Source organism: Aulonocara stuartgranti (assembly GCF_965226115.1).
Source record: "Aulonocara stuartgranti genome assembly, chromosome: 6".
Classification (NCBI taxonomy): Eukaryota; Metazoa; Chordata; class Actinopteri; order Cichliformes; family Cichlidae; genus Aulonocara; species Aulonocara stuartgranti.
In genome coordinates, this window is record NC_138944.1 from 24,132,209 (window position 1) to 24,154,950 (window position 22,742).

Consider the following 22,742-nt stretch of genomic DNA (forward strand, 5'->3'; position numbering starts at 1 on the left):
GCCGCAAGTTATCCCTTACTTGCTAGTAATTACTTCCACGTTAGGTTGATGAACCGATGTGTTACACTAACACGAGGCTTATTCGCCATAAACAGTCCACACAAGGATCAGTAGCAATTCTCTTGAGTCCGGAGGAATGGCTGATGTAAACCAAAGTGAAAGTGTGTCATCACTTGACGTGTTTTGATGGCGTTCAAAGAACGAGGATTACACTCACTATGTTTGGCCTTCCAGCTGGTGGGGCCATTTTTAGTGCTCCCTGTCCTTTGCTGTGGCTAATGAACACCGGTCATTATCCTGATCTCTCTGCCAGGCCAGAGGCTTAAAAATACCCTCAAAGGCAAAGCCTGTTGATGGTTGCCTCTGATCTTTCCAATCAAGTCCTCCTCCTTGGAGGGGAGTAACAACACAGAGCATTCACTTGGCTGCTCTCTAACGAAGACATCAGTAGCTGCTTTCCTTTAATCCGCCGACCAGACCGGGGTCTAACAAACTTCTGCTTCCGGAAGAGCGCAGCACGTTTCATGTCCTCCAACAAGAATGGGCCACTTTTAATTTGTAAATGTGAACTTTGACTGCTCGGTGTGTTAACAACCCGACTCATATCACAAGCTCAAAGTTGGCTTACATTGCTTTTCATTCTGTTCAGTCACGGAGCCTAATAAAGTGGAATGAGTCGTGAGTAGTTATCTAGATCAGTTAAAGGAATCATATCATTACCTTGTTCTCTTTGAATTCCTGCACCTGAGTAACTAAAGTTACTGTTTTTTATGAATAGGCCAGGTTAGCTGCAAATTCTGAAAGATGTAACTGAATTCTTAGCATATGGATTTCACTTAGAGAGAGTCTTCAACCATTTCTACGTTTGTATCAGACGTCAGTCGGTGCGCTGAAGTTATATTTATCTCATTTGAAACAGAGAGCAGTTAGATATTTTCAATCAAAAGATATTTTATGTTAAAATATACATACAAATACCCAGAGTCACTGGACTTTATTCCATTATATTTTAAAGAGGAAACACAGCATGGTGGCACAGGCTAACCTAAATTCAGCTGATCTGCCAGTTTTTTTAACTTGTAATATCACAGACAGCTACAAGTATTTCAGTCTCCCACTGAGCTTTGGAAATTCCAGATTTATCATGGAATTTATTTTTATCAAAACCTGAATTTCGGGATCACTTTCTTCTGTGATTGTTTTTAAAAACATACTCACTGATACCCGAAGAAACACATACATAAACAAATATATGTGACGTCTTTGGTCTTTTGTCCGACCATTCAACCAAACTGAAATCAGTTAAGCTGTGTTTGAGCTAAAACTGTCAGAGATCGGACTGGTTAAGGCGAGAGGTAAATCCTCCTTGATGCAGGTTATTTGCTGGATTCAGTGCGGGGTTGCCGTGCTGTATGCAGGACATCACCAAAACAAGCATGCCCTGCATCTTTATCAGCACAAATAAGCTCAGTATACCATCACATCCTTCCAGATAAACAACAGACTGGCTGGTGGGATGAATACTATCCAAAAGAACATCTCTCTCGCTCCCTAAACACGCACACTCACAGACTCGGGTGTACTGCTTCTTCTGCCACACTGGTAATTAAGTCCTCTGATGGTATTGTATTATGACATAATTAATGAAGCTTTTAATGAAAATTAGTAACACTCGGTGTATCAGAAGTGCTTAGCAGCAAGCTGCAGCAAGCGCAGTAAGATAAGCAGGGCAAGCCTCCAGCTCACTGAGACAGAACAGAGCCAGGGAAGCTCTAATTCCACGTCTCTGTACACAATCAAAGTATCAACTATCCACGCACTATGTAGGATCTCTTTAATGAGAAACTAATTATAATCTGCTATTTTGGTGCTTAATTGTTTCAGTTTCGCTCTAAGAGGGAAATATTATTCACCTAGGTAATCCTTGTTGGCGGCATGCCAGAGTAAATATCAGCGCTGCATTTTAAAGCCACGAGAATCTAAATTTTGCCGGGTGTAAAAAAGGTCAAACGTCTCATTTATTTTCTACAGTGGGAAATAATTTAATATCAGCAAGGACAATAAAACTTCTCCCGAATCCTGCACTGTGCAAAGTAAAAAAACAACTACTATGTGGTTAGCTGAAAATGGCTTTTCCACTATCATTAGTCAATGATAATATGACTGTCACACAAGGAGAAACACACACATTTCCTATATGAATGAGGCATCGCGCTGTCTTTTTGCTGTAACTTGGGAGTAAATTTACAGCCAAGGGGTTGTGGAAGTCAAAAAGCAGTAGGATTAAGTGCTTTGTCATCCTGATCTGGTACACGTAGTCTTCCAGGGCGCTGCGCTGATCTGTCTCTTCCCTTCTGAATCCCCCTTTAACCAGCTGTGTGCCAGCCTGGCTGTAAGCATGGAGACTGCGTGGGACCCAATAAGTGCAAGTGCCATCCTGGTTTCACTGGGAAAACCTGCAATCAAGGTGAGCTATCGACCGAAGCTTGCAGCCGCTTTCGTAACTCTGACCGTGATGTTGTTTTGCCATTTGACGTGACTTATCTGTTCCTCGCAGTGCACTGAAATAGAAAGATAAACCACAAAGAAAGCAGGGAGAGTCGGGAAATATTGTCCCCACCCACTAAGCAACGGGCCTGCTGACGTGCGCATCTTTCCTAAAGAAAACTAAGTGAAGGAGAACCTCTGCCTTGAGTGATGTCAGCGTAATCACTGTTTATTGCAGCCAAATCTCCACAGTAGAACATCAGCGCTGTAAAGCTGCCACAGGAGCGGAAGCTGGTTTGCATCAGCTGACAATAGTGAGGTGCTTTAATCACAGGGCAGGAGGTGGACCGCGGGGGCTGATTCAGCTCAAATGGAAATGAGTGGTGAAGCTGTGTTGAATGATCCCTGGAGTGCATCCTCTCCTGTGAAGATAACATCTCAATTACTGACCTGAGATAACTTGGACCGACTGAGTGCAACCAATGCTATTTGAAGGCGTTTGTTTGTTTGCGTGTGTGTGTGCTGGTCGGTGGATGAGAGTGGGCGGGGGTGGGGGAGGTCTGGAGTTTTTGTGCCTTTACACTTTGGGCACGTTGAAAAGCATTAAAGCTTCCCCAGTTAGCTTGACCTGCATCCCAGCAGCTTGAAAATACTTGTGGAATTCACGCCCTGAGACGGGAATAGGATAGTGTGTAATTAAAAACAAGGGGGAGGGAGGGGGGTGGGGGTGTTGAAATCCTTTCCGGAATGTTCCAAATGACTCATCCTGCATTTCAGGGCTATAGGTGGCTCCTGTCTGCCTGGGCCAGACGGGTCTACTTTGTCTCAATCTGCAACAAAGAGGAGGAAAGTAAAAGGATACGGTATCCAAGCGAGGCAGACTTCGCTGCCAACCATTCAGACAGACTTATCTGACAAAAGCGATTCCGAGACCTTTCAAGATGAAACTGTACTTTCAAGCGTCTGCCGAACTCCCATTTTTCCAATAAGCTCGTGACGTTTTACTTAGCTCTGAGTGGCAGACTTGACCTTTCAGCCTGCGTAGGTGCTGATAACCCCGCATTCTCTGCCGCACTGCCCCATGCTATGGAAACCAATTTAATCATTCAGGGACCGGAGATTAGATTTTCTCATTTAAATGCAGCGTCGGTCAAACATTGATTTGAGGTGTACTATTGATGTGCCAGGTGGCCAGTGTTTTGAAGCATTCTAATATCCTGTCCCTCTGGAGTGCAGTATTTATCTCGAGGAGACAACTGGAGGAAAGAAATAAGAGCCCCGAGCTGCTTCTCTGACCTCGATGTTGCTAAAGGTCAAGCAGTCTCCCCGAGAGCTTTTAAATCAGATTATAATCTGTAAATTTGTTTTGAGGAAAACGGCCTCTCCTGGGGAGTTGCACGATAAGTGCAGCCGGTGGTCAAACTCGTTAAGAGGCTAAATACTCGACTTAAGTACCTATATTTGAATAACTCAATTTTATGCCCTGCTTGTGCTTCTAAAAGGAGGTGAACATTTATCTATATTTATCTGTCTGCAAATCGCTGATAACATTTTAAAGAGACAAATTTAACACTTAGAAAATTGAGCGACTTTTTAAACTTTTGTCCAGCAGTTTCCTAGTTTGTGTCCCTTAAAAAGGTCATTACCTCACCTTATCACACCAACAAAAATTCACTGACTGCAAATGATAGGAGCTACTATTTTATTTTTAAAAAAGAGATTACAACAGGAAAATGTGCACAAGTGTGGACATCAGTGGTGAATACACAAATTTATTTTAAGTGGGATGTGCGGATGAGTTTGCCACCCTGGAGGCTCGGATTGATTAACAAGAGTGTTGAACACCTTAGAAACACTGTTTGTGTGGAGCAAAAGCAAACCACAGACAGTCATTGTTTACAGTAAACACGATCACAGCAGCTGCCGTATTTTCACATGTCCAATATTTTTATATTTTTATATACCTTGTTTGTTTTTGGGGGTTTTTTTACTACCAAATTCTTTGGCCTTAACTCTCGTCGCAGCTCCTATACAGAAAATATCCCACGATCTGAACGGGATATAATTTAAATGAATGTGATTATTTTTCACCATTAACTTGACTCTCTGAGAATCCAAACAGAATCGTTTTGAGAACGCGCCTCACGCTCGGTGCTGATGAGAATCGTTGCTGTCATTCAGCGTAGTGATAGATGAGCATGCTGTCGCTGCACAAATAAACTCATTATAAGGATAATCTGTTTAACAGTTTGGCAGCAAACTCCCCCTGCTGATCCAATCATTTTAATAAGATGATTATTCCATGCAGGTGGATTTAATTAGGTGTAGTTGACCTGCTGTTAAGACACTATTAAAAGATTTTGCTGGAGGATCCATGTCTCAGACATCAGAAGGAATACAGCTGCGGAGATGCTTCCAGATGCTCCTCGTCTGTCAGCCAGATACGTAATTAATACCACTTTAAGTGTGATAGCCTAATACTGCTGCTGCAGCATGTATACAGTTTACTTCTAGATCTGTTTTCAGAATATTAGCTATTATCTGGATCTCTCACTGCTTTATCTTGGCAAAGCCGCAGAAAAGAGCATGAACACTTTGACTAATCTCCATGCGAATTTAATTCAGTGTAGGTGTAGACAGATACTTCAGGGCTGTTGGTTTAGAAACCGATCCCTCTCTGTCACTGTTTGTCTTTCTGGCTGTCTGCTATTAGCAGCCAAACAGCTGCAAGTATTTAAAGTATTGCATGCATGTCATCATACTGTGTATTTACACTCAGTTGTCTGGCTATTACTCCAGATTCCTTTTATCTGTGTTCTCTTTAAGGTCACCAAAGAGGCAAGAAGTAATGTTTGACCTGAGTTAACTCCTGTGAGTTTGAAGTATATGTGATTAGAAATCATCCCCCTGCTAAGATTTCCTTCTGATATTCATTGTAATGATAAAGATATTGTTCCATTAACGAATGATGCAACACAGGTTGAACACATATGATTGAAGACATGATATCACATCACACAATAAAGCAGCCAGATGGTGGCTTGCAGAACTGTCCTATTACAATTAACAGCGCATGGAGAATGGAAGAAAGTTATCACACAGAGACAGCAGAGAATGAGCCTTGAAATCACAGTGGCTGCTAAAGGATCGCTCACTGATCAGATCGACCTCCAGAGTCTTTATGGATATTTTCATTTACTTAATAACATTTGCAGAAATACTTTTTTTCTGGTACTTTTCAGGTAAATCCACTGATTCTCCCACTAAGTTGAACTTTTTCCACTCACCATCAACTTTAGGTACACCTGTTCAACTGCCAGCTAATGCAAATATCTCATCAGCTAATCACATGGTTCATTTAGGTAGGTATGCAGACATGGCCACGATAACTCATTGGCGTAACTTTGTGCTGAACATCGGGGGGGGGGGGGGTGTCAAGATCTCTGTCTAAATAAATAAATAAATCTGGGTAAATTCCCAGATTAGTAAACATGCAACTATTTTGCTGGTAATACTTGAAACGAGCAAAGAAAATCAACAGCCTCTTTATTTAAGATAATTCATAATTTTATTGGGGGGTTATATTGGTTGGGTCTGATTATTGGGGGGGGGGGGCATAACCCCCCTGGAAGTTACGCCCCTGCGATAACTGCTGGAGTTCAAAGCGAGGATCAGAATGGGAAAGCAAGACAGAAGAGAAGAGCATCTTTGAACATAAACACACTGAACCCTGTAGCAAATGAGCTACAGCAGCAGAAGCCACTCAGCTAAAGGTTTGGAACGGAGGGTACAGTTCATGCAGGCTCACCAAATTTGGACATGAGAAGACTGAAAAACATTGCTTGGTCTCAAAAGTCTTGATTTCTGCTGAGACATTTAGATAACTGGGTCAGCATGTGCCGTAAAGAACATGAAAGCATGGGTCCCACGCTGTATCAATGGTTCAGGCTGTGGGCGTAATGGCCTGAGGGATATTTTCTTGTTACACCGTGATCCTTAGCCTACCTGAGTATTGTTCCTGACTGCGTCCATCCCTTTATGACCGCAGTGTACCCATCTGCTGATACCTATTTCCCAGCATCACTAGATGGGTACACCATAATGATTTGTCACAAAACTCAAAGCATCTCAAATTGGTTTCTTGAACATGACAATGAGTTGCCTGTACTCGAATGACCTCCACTGTCACCAACTCTCAATTCAGTACAGTGCTTTTGTTATGTGAACAGGAGATTCACATCGTGAATGCGCAGCCGACAAATATGCAGCAACTGTGTGATGCTATCATGTTAACCTGATGTTTGCAGCACCTTTTTGAATGTCAGAAAGCAACAGGTCATCCAACTCAGTACTAGGAAGTTATACCTAAAAATGTGGCCAGTGGGTGCAGTACAGGCACCTACACCCTGAGGTGGCAGCTCAGTAGCTAAATTGTTCGTGGGTTTATTCTTCTTGTTTTTCCCCATTTTATGACTGGACCCACCCACTGTGTTCCTGTCCAGCACATAGTTACAGCCTTATTAGAGATGTATTCTCCATAAACTTATGTAATGATTACTATCAGTAATAATATATCTCTACATCTCTAGTTCCAATAAAAACAGCTGCATGCCATTTGTCTATAAATGAAGACAAACTGAAAACAGATTGTTTTCATAGTGAAGGTTTGTTTCTTCTTCCAGTGCCCGTTCATCGTGTCTATTTACAGAAAAGTTCAGCTACAAATGCTTCCGTCTTAAGCAGAGTTGGCAGTGCGGCTGCTTGCGTAACCTCTCAGTTTAGATTTTTGTATTCCTCGGTCGAAAAATGCTCGGATGATATGGAGCATGCAGAAACAGTCGGAGCTAGTTGTATCATCTTCTTGTCACTTAACAATAGCTGTTGTTAGCCCAGTGCCGGAGGAAAGGTTGCTTGAATGATAGATGGTTAGGCAGGAAGGGGAGGGGCTGAAATTCCTGAGGCTGAAGCATTTGCAGTCAAACAGTGATTTGTCTCTTTAAATGTAACTCCTGCCTACTTTTGAAACTCCGGGCAGAAATTGAGAAGGGATCCTCTGAATCTGTGCGATACTGTAATTCTCTCAGATCCTATTTCACCCTTGTGACAAAAAGGGAATGCAGAAGAGACGAGCGGGCAGGAGGACAGGAGATGCAAAACCACTTTTTGCTGTTTCTCCCATGTGCCCTTTTTTTTTCCTGATACTCAGCTCATGTCCAATTCCCACAAGTGTAATCCTCTTTGCTGCATAATGTTCCTCTTTACTTTCCAGGAATGTAGCGTGGTCAGAGGTGTCCTAATCCATTGGTTGGTTCCTTTTTTAAAAATTCTCTCTCTCTCTCCCTCTCCCTCTGTTCTCCTCACTCACTTTACTACTTCATGTCAATCAAACCCTCCACTCCCTTTCCTCCCACTCCCCTCCTCCTCTCTAACCCATTTTCTTTTGTCTAAAGAAGAGGCGCTGGACTATTTAACCCCACCAGTGTGGGCCAGTCACCTTCCTATCTTTCTTCCCGTGGACCATCAGCCGGCGAGAGTTGTGATGGAGGGTGAGATTTGATCGACCTCCCCTCGGCAGCTTCTCTTCTTCCCCCTTGGCAACATGCATGGTGCTGCACAATGCGACCTAAGGAGGACTAAATGTCACTCCCAGTTATTTTCTTCCTGCTTTCGTTCTGTCCCTGGCAGAGGAGGCACCACCCAAGAGCAGCTTTTCAGCAGAAGAAAAACAGCACGAGTGCCAAGCATGTTGCAGTTTTTACCACTCTCCCCTCCCTTTCTTTATCCCTTCTACCCTGAATACAGTTTCTCTGTGCAGAAGAGCCATCATGAGTTTCTCTTCCCTGCTTCTTCTTCTTCTTTCTCATTTGCACCATGACTGCCTGGAACAAATAGCTCTTCCTTGCTTTTCAAACCATCATCGACATGGACACAGCACTCGTGGCTTCTCCATCGCTGCTAGAACAAGGCCTTGAATTCCAACCAGTGTTATCTCCTTTAAAGATGAGCATATGCCCAAGAAAAAGGCCCCTGCTAATCCCTGTCAGTGATAGAGGTGTGTTGGGAATGTAGCACACCTCAGTGGAGCTGACCCAATAAATCACTCCATTTTGCATCACTTCAAATGTGTCTTAGCAGTTCATTTACCATACAGTGAACACCCCAGAGGGGCTCTCCACCTCTGCTATCTCACAGGTTTCTGCAGTCCTGGGGCCATGTCGAAGTATGAATTGGTGGTCATATCTGTGCGTTATCTCTCTGTTTCTCTCTCTCTCTCTGTCTGTCCTCTTGGTCTTGCCTGTAGATGAGAGCCTGGCTGTATCTTGCGCGTTGCTTGTGCTGATGCTCTACTGTCTGAGAATGTGAGAATTTCAATAATCCCTCATTTACATTTTTAAGCTGTTTTTCAGTGCAACGGACAAGTGGAGACCTTTTTCCTCTTTCACGCTGACAATGGACAGTGTTGCTATGGTTTTCTGTTATCGCAGTAATGAGTGTGCAAAAGCTGTGTGCTAGTGTGTGTGCAGGTGTGAGTGTTTTGGACAATATCTTGTGGGTGAAGTAAGCGGAGCTAAGCCTCCTGTCTGACAAAGGACAGAACAAATCATTTTGACGTGGTTCCCTCCATAGAAAAACTAAGAATAATTTATGTCGCAGCGGAAAGACTGTCAGTTTGTACAGGTGTTTGAAAAGTGAGGGGAAAAAAGCAGTGAGCTTTATGCTCATGTGGTGAACAAAAATAGCAGAACAAATTCGGTTTGCAGTGGGCAGCAAGACCTGCTGTGTGCGCTGTGTAATAATAAGAGTCATCACACTGCACCTGTGTCACTTTGTTATGCACGCAAATGAAAATCTTGTTATCTCAAGAAGACAATCAGTTTATATTTGCAAAGACATTTCATTCATATCAGAAATCCTGAAATTTCAAAATAAAAATTCATTTTAGGGCAGCACGACTATGAGCAAAATTATTATCACTATTATTTTAAATGTCAACGTTTGTTGTTGTGATTATTCACTGATTTGACCCCCGAAATGATCATGTAAGCTTACATCCATGCTCTGCTGCATTCCTGCTAATGTTTAAAATAAAACCAGTCCTTCTTTAGTTACCTAAATTCAGTGCATATCTTAGAGAATAAATATTCATATAATTTTTTTTTTCTTTTTTAACTAAGCTAACACAAAATGTAGTCCACAGGACGATGCTTTCACCTTTGCCTTGTGCTGCATTCATGTTAATTAAAACATCTCTGCATACAAATGAGGTGTTTGTATCCAAACGCCTTATTCATCTGACCCGAGTGCATTTCCTAGAAGGAAAGAATATAAACCAACACATCTATTCTTCATCAGGGTCGACTCTTAGAGCAATTACGCACTTGTTCGTCTCATACTGCTCCTAGAATAAACTTGTTGTATTATTTTGCAATAAAACCAAGTGCCCCAGGAAGTCCTTTTTGTTGGTCCTGAGCTTGCATCTGCCCCACTGAAAAGCACTTGTCAGTTAAGCCTTTGGAGCCTTGGAGCACTTTTTTTTTATTCCATTATGGTTACCTACATGACAGATGTGAATAAAATGCATATAGTAAAACTCTATTTCTCTCTTTGCCTATAGTGCAGGTTTTGCCACTTTCATACAGTTGACCAGTTTCCTTAAGCCTTAATGGGTAGTGGACACATATTTTTGGCTAAATGGAATTTGACTGCATTTGTTGGTGACTTCAGTTTGTCTTTTTGAGCTTGATGGACGACCAGATGCGCTGCACAGGCCTGCTTTTTTTATGGACTTCTGAGTCTGTGCTGGATGATTTCCATTAGGTACGACCGCACTGTTTGTCTTTACATTCATTGTAGAGCAGATGTAGATGTGTTTTGAATAAGTTAGTTGTGTTGAGTTGGAGCACAGACCCAATAATACAGGACTAAATCACTAAAATGTATTTCCAAACAACAGCTAATGACCTGCTTTTAATGTGATCCTGTACATTGCAGGGAACAGGATTTTATTGCCAGAGCACAGATTTTCATTATCAATCAGTGATGCTGATTTAATTGTGGGAAACCAGACTCGTGATCGAGATTAAAACTGGATTAATCGTGCAGCCCTGCTTAAGTCTAATAACATTTAGCTTGTCTTACATGTAGAAGAATGTTTTTATAACTGTAAGTAGTCTGCTCCTTGTTATCTCTACTCATTCAAACAGTGAAAGTAATGTTTTAAATGATTTATATATCACCCCAGCATGACAGCTGCTTTCACAAACTGACCCCTATATATCTAAAAGAATTTATGGTCATGGAACATGACTTGAAGTCTGGCAGCACTTCCTAAGGTTAAGCATGCTGTCCAAATTTCTGACACATTTACTGATCACTTAGCCAGTTTGGCTTTAGTAGACCAGAAGCTTTCATTAATAGAAGACAGGAGTCTGTACATATACAAACTGGGCATCTGCTCAATCATTCATCCAAATTAAACTGTGGCATCTTTTAAATGCAGGAGGCATGTGGCTCTCAAAGAATGTGCCCTACATATGTCCATAGAGCTAAACACGGCGCCATTTAAAGTGCAGTAAGCCAAGATGAACGCTCATGTGCCACACGGTGAGATGAAATCTATTTTATGATGCTTCTACTGTGTCACAGACACAGAGAGTGGTATTCATAGTTATTTATATTGCTTGGAGTGTGTGTCATCGTTCAGGTGTGATGGATTTTTGGTACCGTTTCAAGTTGGATTTTTCCTTTTATGGTTCTGACACTCCAAACTTGTCACATTTAAACGAAGTGCAGGTAATATATGAAGAAACATTTGCCCCAAACATAAACCCTGTTTCCATCAAAATCCATAAGTATTTCAGCGATATGCACATGCGAATTTATGCTAACCAAAGCAGAAGCAACCTGTTTGAAAAGCTTATCTAAAGATAGTCTGTCTTCAGGCAATAACCAGTGGTTTTAATATTACATTTCACTAAATGCAATCCCTTTTTCACTTCACACGAACTGTTTACCTGTATACAACCAAAGCCTGTTTGGTCAATAAAACTTAGACTTCAAACAGAATGTAGTCTTCCTTGTAAGCACTGAAGTTCTCCAAGTTATTAAAAGGATGTAAGCAAGAGCTGGGACTATGAAAAGGCTTATCTGGTTACTCTAACCAGACAAGCTGTTCAGTGATGCTCTGAAAGAGTGACACAGTTTCCTTTATGAGACAACTCTTTCCTAAAACTTACTTTAGGTGAAAAACATGATTTAAAGCAAACGCTTTGCACATCTGAGCTGCATGACTGCAGGCTAGTGTAATCCCTCTTTCTAAAAGTGGGAGCGTAGAAAGAATTTCTTGCATAAATTATTGAGCGCACACAGCAAATAACAATTACAGCATCAAAGTCTGAAACCACCAAGAAAGCTACAAGAGGTTTTTCTTGCAGTGAACATTTAACGCAGCATAAAAAGCACTTGTGTTGCTAATAACATTAACAGCCAGGTTAAGACAGAAATAATTTGGCCTTTTCATCCAATAAGTTACTGCAAATATTATGTTTGAGTTCACTGATAAACTGTTGGTGGCAGTTAATCTACAGTCTGCTCCCACTAGCTGTAAACTGAGGAGCTAAACATCAAACCGCTAAAAAAAATAAAAAATGATGAAAACATGATGTAATTATGACATTTCTGTTTGTGTTTCACGGTTCAGTAATTTCATCTGCCATCATTTTTATCCTCTTTAATGGAGTGAAAGCTTGAGTGCATTACATAATTGTTATGATTGTCACTTTGTATCAGATAATAGTTATTCTTTGTTCAGTGGACTAAATAAAAACAGACCTTCCTTATTTAAGACAGCTGTTAAAAGCCTTTGCTTGTGTTTCATTTGAAAACTTTTACTAATAGACTGTGGATTTACTTGCATAGTCTATAAATTTTACCAATGTAGTGCCTCAAAATGATGATTATTTGACCATCATTGTTGTGTTGGCAATGCACTTTGCAAAATTTCTGACCAAAACGTAGCACCAAGTTTTTAAAATAATGAGGGTGGTAACCACTGAATAGTGCTGCCCCAAGAAGCATAAAGTGCTAGCTAGCTAGCCAGTTATTGGCATCACCATCCTCCTACTACTGGCTGAAAATCCATCCTTTCTGCTGTTCAGTCAGCTTCTGACTGTAATGAGCACACCATTGGAGAATGTCTGGTGGAATGCATGTGCCCAAACTTTTAAAAGTCACTCTTCTTATGCATTCAAAAAGACAAGTGTTAGTGCAGAAATGTACAATTTGAGACACAACACTTGATTCGATTTTAAATATATACAGTTGTGGAAAAAAAAAGTTTTCATGCAGCCCTATGTAGTCCTGTTAAAGAAGTAAGTGCCCCCCTTACTGCTTCCACAGGAGTTAAGAGAACAAGAAGCAGCCTGGTCTTTGCCGCAAATGTACTAATTATCTGATGACTGGAAAGCAGGATCACTTTGATAAAAGCAGAAGTTTTGGCAATTTGTTGATCTGGAGCATTCAGGTATGTGTTAGCAGTATGCTTTGGAAGATGTCACATTTGCTTTGACACACACACTTCAGACCGCACAAAGGTCATAAAACACTCCAAGAGCCACGACTCAGACTCTACTGAGACCTGTTAAATGCTAACAGTACATAATAGTACGATCTAAAAGGCTGAACAAGTATGGCTTTTTCAAGGCATCTTGAACAACGTCCTTGTGGAGTGGAGATGTTTGACTGTAATGCACACCAAACATATTGGCAGAAAAACCTCATACCAACTGTCGACCACAATGGTCATGATTTGGACTCGTTTTTACAGCCAAAGGACCTGAGCACCTTGCAATCCACCATGAACTCATCTGTATAACAAAGTACTTTTGTCTCAAATATGAGGCCATCTTTCTGACAGCTAAAGCTTTTCTCAAATTGGGTTATGCAACAGGACAGTTTTCCCAAGCATAACAGCAAATCTGCAACAGAATGACCGAAGAAGAAAAGCACCAAGGTGTTGCAATGACCCAGTCAAAGCCCAGACGAATGAGCCTGTCAAACCTCAATGAAGTGAAGCACCAAGAGTGGGTCATTCCTCCACTGTGACAAGAGGGTCTGATAAAGCCATAAAGAAAACAATTACTTTAAGTTATTGCAGCTAAAGGTGATCCTACAAGCTACTGAACCATGAGGTGTACTTAGTTTTCACTGGACTGCAGAGAGTTTGGGGAAAACTTTCTTTTCCAGCTGACTGTAGGTGTTACTATATTAATCATATCCAACTAAGTTGTTCTGAAGTTGCAGTGTGTGCAATGACCTGAAACAGACTAATGAAAACAAATTGTCACCTTTAATTTTTTATGCGATGATATGTCAAAATATGCCTTTTAAAGGTAATGTCGTGGCTGTCTCTTTGTTTTCCATCCATTTTAATGAATATAAAGACCTAAATATATTCACTTACCTGAGCCACTGTAAACTTTGCACGTACTTTGCACACTTTGTCTTATCATAACAGGAGGTACACAAGTGTAACCAGTGTTTTAATGGTTTTGGCAATGCTCTGTTACATTTTGGAGTGTCAGTAAGTCATCCCAGTGAGGCAGCATGCACCAGAGCCCTGGGATTTAAAATACATGGAAGAAAGGAAGACATCATTAATGTCATTAGTTACAGCTCTGTTTGACTCGTCAAAATGTCTGCTCCGAGAAAAGCATAATGACTTGAATCTGCATAAGCATTTGACAGGTGTTGAGCTGAGAGCATATTCTTTTCTCCAAGGCGTGCTCCTTACTCCGAGCCCAGACAGCATCGTTTTCTAATAAGATTTTCATGGGCTACTGTGGGTGAGATTTCTCTACTTTCACGTCCACATAAAAACACCAGAATTAAACGTATCCATCAAAGAAAACCAGATGGAGAACTGGCAAACCTCACAAAGTGGTGGAAAGTCATAGGGTTTAATCATATCCTTCATCGCATGCAGGTGATGCAAAGGTTTAATGCTGTTACTGGCTTAACCATCAAAAGGGCGATTTCTGGGCCTGTCAGAACACAGAAACGCTTCACTTCCTTGAAGATACCCCCACCCCATTTAAACAACGACCACGTTAACACGCAGTCACCTCAGAGGGAGCCTGCATACCTGCACGTAAATGGACAAGCGATGTCTGACATGACTCACCTCTTCCACCTTTGCCCCGTGACTAATTTCACCTCTTTATAGGACCTCTGTCTCTCTGTACCCCGGGTGATTTAAGTTGTCTTTCTCTCTGTCTGCAGACCTGAATGAGTGCGGGCTAAAGCCAAGGCCCTGCAAACACAGGTGCATGAACACGTATGGGAGCTACAAGTGTTACTGCCTGAATGGCTACATGCTGATGCCTGACGGGACCTGTGGAAGTAAGCCTGTTTCTCTTGCACACACACACTTTGATTGTTAACACTCTTTGTGTTACAGCCTGAGAGGTGGAAGTTTCCTTTCCCTGTCTGTGTTCTCCTCATGGAGGATTCCTCTTTTCACTGAATGTATCCATCTGTTTCTACAGGACACGGTGTTGATATCATTAAGAAATGTATTTCCCACTCGTACCCCTGACAGCAGCCTCACAATCCTTTGATAGACTGTTTTGATTAAAACACCGTGTTGATCTGCTTCATTATAGTAGCTCTGCAGACTAAAGAACCCCTGTGAAAAACCCTTTGAGGGCTGAAATGAAAAATATGAAAGAAACACAATCTACAGACCCTTGAGTGAATGTGCACATTTTCTTTTAGGGTTTTTTTTTATTGTTTGCCCCGAGGTAGTCCACAGAATGTGAGCTGATGCCTGAACATGTCTCCCTGTAAATTCTGTTTCCCACCTGATAACTATTTTCCCTGCACGTTTCCACTTGAGGACTGTATGACTCCCGATACCTCTTTTTAATTAGTTCTTTTGTACGAGGGGAAAATTCACTCCCCACCTTTTAAAGTCTAAATCGCGTAACACTTGAGGCAATCTGAAATTATCCTAGGTGTTGTTGTCTAATGATAGCATGATGCCGTTAAACACCTTGCTGCTCCTCCTTTCTCCCCTTTGATCAATAGATCACTGTAGCATTTAATCAGCCCGGCCTGCCTCAGTCATCAGACTCTACTCCAGGGTGCCGGCAGCAGCTGAAGTAGCAGTGGCAGCAAAAGCCTCACTTTTAATTTCCTTTTTAGAGACCACTGTTATCAAGACAGGCCGAAGAAAATCTGTTTCATTACGTTATTATTTTTGGAAGTTCTTGATCTGCCCGGCACGTCTCAACAACACTCACGCCTCACGCTGTTGCTTTGATATCGAGGGGGGGAGATGGATTATCAATCTTTGGGTGTAACAAAGGATAAAAGTGGGCAGGGGGAAGATTGCTGGAGCTAAGGTGTGAGCACATGGCAACTGCACAGCAGAGAAGTCTAATAATGGCAGAGTGAGTGCTGTGCCGCTGGCAGCACCCCAGGGTCAAGCTGGCTAATATCAGAAAAGGCAGGCGAGTGGCCTGGCTGTTATAAATTGGCTGGAGGAAAAAGAAGCGCGCGCGCGTGTGTGTGTTGGTGTGGGGAAAGAAAAGTGTAGGTGAGAATGGCATAAACTCTTCTCCCTTTGTACTCCCCAGTGGCACCAGTGTGTGTTAATGTGTGCCGTGTTTCTCTTTTACCCATCAGACGCTCGCACTTGTGGTATGGCCAACTGCCAGTATGGCTGCGAGGTGCTGAAAGGAGAGGTCCGATGTCAGTGTCCGTCGCCGGGGCTACAGCTGGCTCCGGATGGGAGAACCTGTGTGGGTACGTCCCGGTCTTAAAATATCTCCACATGCCTGAAAGCTGAGCTACTCTTATCTGTGAGCGACTTGCAGCGTGTAAATCCTCATAAATATAACTTTTTTTTTGTTTGTGTGTGAGTATGTGTTTGTGTGTTTTTCTCAGCCTTTAAATTTGCTAATCAAAGGCAACTATTTTGGCAAAGGAAGAAAAGAAACTGGCAACACAATTAGCAGTTTAGCCACTCGAACGCAAATCCTCAAAGCAAACAACTCATCAAAGTTGAATTCATCCAAATTGTTTCACAGCGCATCACTTTGATTTCATCGTCGGTCCTTCTCGACCAAGTTGTTTGCTTCCTGTTGCTTTTACAGCAGGAATGCGATCGAGGGAATCCCACATGTCTGCCTTTACTGCCAATTTTATGTGACACTGCTCCTCAGAGGGGTACCTTAACAGATGAGGTGGGCAGTTGAGGCAGTTAACCTGTGTCAGGTTTAAACACAGGGTGTTCACTAGAGGCTCTTCCCCTTTATGCTGCCTTATAGGGCCACTTAACTGCTGGGCAGCTAAAGGGGTGGTTTTTTAAAATAGCACCGACATGAATCATGAAGAATTATGAAGGGGACAGAACCCTTTGCCTACCACAGGTGTTACTACAGTAAACTCTGGACGTGGAGAGTTTTATGGAAGCTGTATAATCATCCTCGTGGACGTGATTCTATGTAGGAACCAGAGACTGAAGTGAAGCATCTGGCAGCTAATGAGGTTAATTAGTAGCATGACTGGATATAAAAAGAGAGGATGAGTCTGTCAGATGTAAAAATGGAGAAGGGTGTGAAAGTCTGAATTTGTAAGTGGTTCAATAAGTTAAGAAGACCCTTTCTTAATGTAAAATTAAAAAATCTGATGTAAGAGAAAAGGTCAAAAATGAACGAAAGGTGCGTGAGCTTCAGGCCCTCAGGCACCACTGCATTAAAAACAGACACTTTTATGCATGGACTCAGGAACAATTCTGAAAAGCATTGTCAGTAAACACAGTTTATCGCTGCCGCCCCAAAATGCAAGTGAAAACTGTAGCATGAAATAAACAACCCTCTGGGCCTGAGCTCATTCAGTGTGGACTGAGGTAAAGAGTAAAAAGTACCCTGTGGTCTGTGGATTCAAAATTTGAGTTTGGAAATGACGTGTCCTCCAGGCTAAGAAGGAAAGCAGTTATGACGGTATGGGGTGTTGGCATTAACGCATATGTCATAAATAACTGAAAAGGCACCATTAATACAGGACACTGTTTTGAAACAATATTATGCCGACATTTGAAGACATTTTTCAGCATGAGGAAAGTGATAAATAAAAATAAATAAATTTCTTATTTCAGCAAGAAAATGCTGAGAAACATTTTGCCAGCAGAAACCCACTGAAAACATTTGGCACATTACTGTATGAAACAAAAAAAAAAACCCTAAACAAACAAAGAGGCCTAAATATCAACATCATGAGAAACATCTCACACTAAAAACTACAGTTATGGGTTTTTAATGAGGAAGAGATGATGAAACGCTGTCGGTCAAATCTGTGTTTTTTAAGCACATAACATTCAAAATGAGCGCATATTCTTAAAAAGTCCATTTGATATGTACTATATTCAATAAAATATAGCACTGGGATGACTAGAAAATCTTGCATTCCCTTTGTACTACTTCACACAGTGTTGCAACTTTTGTGGAAATGGGATCGTAGCGCACTGCTGCTCATATCTGTAGCTTTGCTCTCATACATGTTTCAAAGTGCACGAACGCTGCGATCGGACCATCGTAGTGTGTCGGATGTTTTCGTTGAACTAATTCTCTGTAACCTTAACAGGAATGAGTACAAGTTTGTATGAATGAGTCATTATAAACCATATATATTCATCCCATCGGCCATTCTGGGTTTTTTTAATCATTGGAAGCGACTGAAATGCATGAATTGGTACAAAATGTAAACATAATAGCTCCAGCAGGACTACTGTAGCTGTTTTAGGAAACTCCACATGCTTCAGTGTTTGTTTACTAAAAGTGAATTAGGCCGGGAATCCTTGAAGAAGGATGTCTCACGATTCACTGGATGAAGGTATCGACTTGTTTTTGCTCAGTGACAGAATTTGACTGAAACACCATCTGATTAAAGTCGGCTTCTCACAGAAGCTGTCACTTTCAGCACATTTTAAAACATAAACATTGCTGATATAGAATCTGTGAATGTGAAAATGGGGTAAGCATGATTTGCTTTTTACTCTGTATAAAGGTGCAGTTACTTTACTTTGTGATTTCAAATATAATAATCCACGTCTGCCCTTGCTGTGACGGCAGTGATGCATCCACAACTGTTGGCCATTAAGCAGCTCCACTCAAGCAGTTTGGGATTAAGATCCTCGCTGATGAGACCCTCAGCAGTAGTTGTTAATGGGATGGGAAGAGCTCTGCCCACTAACCGCTCTCGCTTGTTTTCCCAGCTGGTCCAGGTGACTTTAGTGTTGTTAAGGTTATTTTAAACAACAGTTTCTGAGCACCTCAGCTGCATTATGCTGCAAATAAATTAAAGATTTTAAGGTGAAGCTTTCAGGCTCCCAGCGTCTAAATATTAATGACCACATGCCTGTAAAGGTGATCAACAGAGACACTTGGAAAAAGTCTTTAAATAATGAAACAAGCTAGTGTGTGTTGTTTTCTGCTCGCTGAGCAGAATGTAAAAGGAGCTTTGTTCATAAATGAATACTAAGCAGGGATGAAGAACATGTGTTCCGGCATGAATAGTAATGTTTAGTTTAGATTCAATTATGCTTTCTAATCTCAATTTTTTTTTAAATCACGTCGTTTTATTTTGAGTGCACTTCTTATTTAATGCATTATAGACATTTATCTGAGCATTTTCCTCAATTTCTCAATCTTCTTTCTTTTGCAGATGTGGATGAGTGTGCAGCAGGGATAGCAGTGTGTCCCAGGTTCAGGAAATGTATCAACACCTTTGGTAGCTACATCTGCAAATGCCACGAAGGCTTCGACCTGCAATACATCAACGGAAAATACCAGTGCATAGGTACTGTGGCAGCGCCTCTGTTGTGAGGCTTCGACTGGCAATACTCACACAAAGGTCAAAGATGCGCTGAGGTGGCTTGAATTTAAGCCGAGGTACTTTTAGTGATGCGAGTTTTGTTTTTGAACTGCTTATGAAGGAGCCCGATGAAAAGAAAAGAAACACGCATGCAGAGATGAGTAGCAGAAATCCATGTTTGATACTACAATGTGACAAACTTCTGCTTTGCTTTAGTATTTTAATTTAATGCTCTGATGCGGTTTTCAACCAATCTCTCATTTAACAGGCCCGTTGTGATTTTCTATTTGTAGGTTAATTGGTTGTAAAACAATTAGTTTAAAAAACACGATTCAGTGTAACAACTACATCAGTAGATACTTTGCAAAGGGAAAACAATGCAGTAACAAAAAACAGGAAAATTGCATTTTAAAATGTAACTTGTACAAGCAATTAACCATATCTCACATGGTTATGGAGGAGTCTTACCTTTGCAACTCTGGATCGTATTTCCATTGCATCTTTCAGCTTTAGCTGTCAGACAGATGGCCTCACATTTAACTTTAGAATATTTTGATACACAGAGAAGCTCATGGCCGACTCAATGACTGCAAGGTGCATGGATGCAGTAAGTCCATACTTTCTTTTTCACATGACTGTATTTTTCAACTAAAAGAAAAACAGAGATTAAAAAAACTTAGTAATATGGCAATTTAATAAACTTTTAACTTTCAAAAGGTGGATTTTTAATTGTTAGTATCATGCTCATGAATTCTAACCACCAAAAATGTGAAAAACAAATACAGATTAGCTTCTATTGCAATTCATATCCTATTTTATCTGCTTTTGAATAAAATTATCAAGTTGATTAGATTAAAGAACGGCCAAGAGCAACTTGGCAGGTGCTCTTTAAATGTATAAAAGACACATCTCTGTATCTTGGGGAGGACTTTTACAACAACCTTCGTGGTGATTTTTCCTCCGGTATTCATAAAAGGTCGACTATTATCCACTTAAACTCTTTCACTAACAGTACGACATAAATTTTGAAGCTTCCTTTAAGTGGATGTGAAGCAATTAGCGTTTGATATTCTGCTTTTACGTTTTAAGCTTTCTGCACTTGCACCCAGGAGCTGAATGTTGTTATGCTTCCATTATCTTTCAGATGTGGATGAGTGCTCTTTAGGTCAAAGCCACTGCAGCAGCTTTGCCACCTGCTACAACACGCCGGGCTCGTACAAGTGCAAATGCAAAGACGGCTACAGGGGGATGGGCCACGACTGTAAACGTAAGTCCCGAGAGAAAACCGCAGAACTAATATTCAGCTTATCAACAAGGAACAGGGCTTCAGGTTTTTTTTTCTTTTTTCTTTGCCTGTGTCTTTAAAAATGTGCTGGGGGGGGAGCAGGGAGAGAGGGAGAAATAGGCTTGCAAGCACAAAGCTTGGACTGAAATTCCTTTCTTTGTAATAGCTGTCAGTCATTACTTGACTCACCCTGCCCCTTTATCGCATGTTCCCAGATTGACTTGGTTTTTTGACATGCGGCTCGGGTAATAAGGACACAAAGAGGAGTCGTCATCATCTGTGATTTGTTGTGATCTGTTAGTTGGTCTCATTCTGCTTACTGACACAGAGTTCATTACAGTGTGCGTCGGCACTTTTTTACAGCAGCTCAGTAGACAAAGAGTCATTTATTCTCCACAGTTATTTAACCAATGGACGGGCGCAACTCATGTGGCATTCCACAGAGCAAAGTTGGAACCTGCTGCATATACTTCACCCCACCGTCCTGCCCAAAGGGTGTGAGCCGCAAGTGCTCAGGGAGTCACGTTGCAATATCCTATTCATGTATCACATATCAAAGTCGCCTGCAACCTGAAAAGGCAATAACAGAGTTCAAACCTTTTGCCTTTGTCCACTCTCATTCTTCACTCATGAAATCCTTAGGAAACTGCCACTATCACCCCTGCCAAAAAGAAAAAAAAAAGAAAGCCAACCCCCCAATCTGTGTCTCTGCTCCTGGACAATGTGTGCAGCCACAAAGGAAAAGGCGGTGTAGCTTTGATGACATGAGCGAGGGTGATCTTCGGGGCCTGACTTAGTGCAGAAATCATTCCATACACTTCAAGCAGCTCTAGACTTGTGCTGCGAAGCCTCTGGCTATGAGCATACAAAGAATTACTAATCAAGATGACCGCACGGACAGATAAAAAAGACATGATAAGAAAGCAAGATCGATTTTCAAAGAGCAGGAGTTCACTGAACGTGGGCTGTCTTAATGGTTCAGCTTGTGAAGTCCTGTAACTGTGAGTGAATGTGAACTTATGAGCTTCGTTTGCAGCTGTGAGCTTTTGCTTTCAGTGTGATTGGAGACACCCAATTTGTTTTAGAGTGCTAACATTTAGGTAATGGTTATCAGAAGTCTCAGTAGATGAAGTAAAGCCCTCTTCTTCAAAAAAGTGAGGCTAATAATTGCAGTTAGTCTGCAAATGTATGCCTCATTAACTCTTAAGTGCTCATATTTCAGTGCTCCATCTGCATTTTCTCATTATTTCAGCCATCCCTAAAGTGGTTATTGACCCCCCGAGACCAGGCAAAGTGCCTCCAAATCATCACAACCACATCCCAGACTTGGATCAGCAGAGGACCACCACCACTCGCCCACCAGTCACTCCAAAGATCATCTTCCCTAAATTGCCGCCAACCGCTACAACTACAACCAAGGCACCCCGCCCGAGGGTGACCCCATCGCAACACAAGCCGTTGGTCCCCACCCGAAAGCCCTTCATACCCACCCGAAAGCCCTTCATACCCACCCGAAAGCCACCGGTACCCACTCGCAAACCCTACATTCCAAGGCCAGCAGTTCCCACCAGACCACCCTTGCCACTGCCACCGGTCACACCAGTGGACAATACCATCCAGAAGGAGGTCACCAAGCAGAGAGGGGATGTTCACAGTAAGAGGCTTCTTGCTTTACTACGGTGTTGTTTTGTTTCAACAGGTGATTTAAAGCCATTGTGATAGCTTCCTCCCCTTTTCAGATACATACTTATAACTCAAAGTTTTTGAGTCATAAGTATAGATATTGTTTTTTCTTAAGTAAATACACATGAAATATTAAAAAAGCAACAGTTTGATGTGCTTCCTCCAGATGTTTACCGGAGGAAGCCGTAAGCACAAAATTTACATTTTTACCTCGTACAGTTGTTAGCAGGCAGCTGTTTGTTTACACATCTGGCACACAAAGAGCAACATCAGTATTAACTTTAAGTGTGTTTTTCTTTTTATCTGGCAAACAAGTTCAGTGCTCCCAAAATGAAGAAGACATCTGCTTATTAAAATGTCCCCTTTTACACTTCACTATCCAAACATAGTCATAAAACGATTGATGTTGTGT

At 41.6% G+C, this 22,742-nt stretch overlaps 1 protein-coding gene across 6 annotated transcripts in view; it reads left to right on the forward strand.

Annotated features, from left to right (window-relative positions):
• npnta (nephronectin a) overlaps positions 1–22,742 on the forward strand; it is a 57,618-nt gene that overhangs the window by 20,711 nt on the left and 14,165 nt on the right. For 3 of the 6 annotated variants that reach the window (XM_082536390.1, XM_082536391.1, XM_082536394.1), the window contains 7 exons: positions 2,375–2,467; positions 7,938–8,033; positions 14,767–14,886; positions 16,174–16,293; positions 19,213–19,347; positions 20,507–20,629; positions 21,900–22,301. In XM_082536390.1, coding sequence (XP_082392516.1) covers positions 2,375–2,467; positions 7,938–8,033; positions 14,767–14,886; positions 16,174–16,293; positions 19,213–19,347; positions 20,507–20,629; positions 21,900–22,301 — 1,089 coding nt within the window. The remainder of the gene's footprint in view (positions 1–2,374; positions 2,468–7,937; positions 8,034–14,766; positions 14,887–16,173; positions 16,294–19,212; positions 19,348–20,506; positions 20,630–21,899; positions 22,302–22,742) is intronic. The other 3 variants (XM_082536392.1, XM_082536393.1, XM_082536395.1) reach the window with 2 other exon arrangements.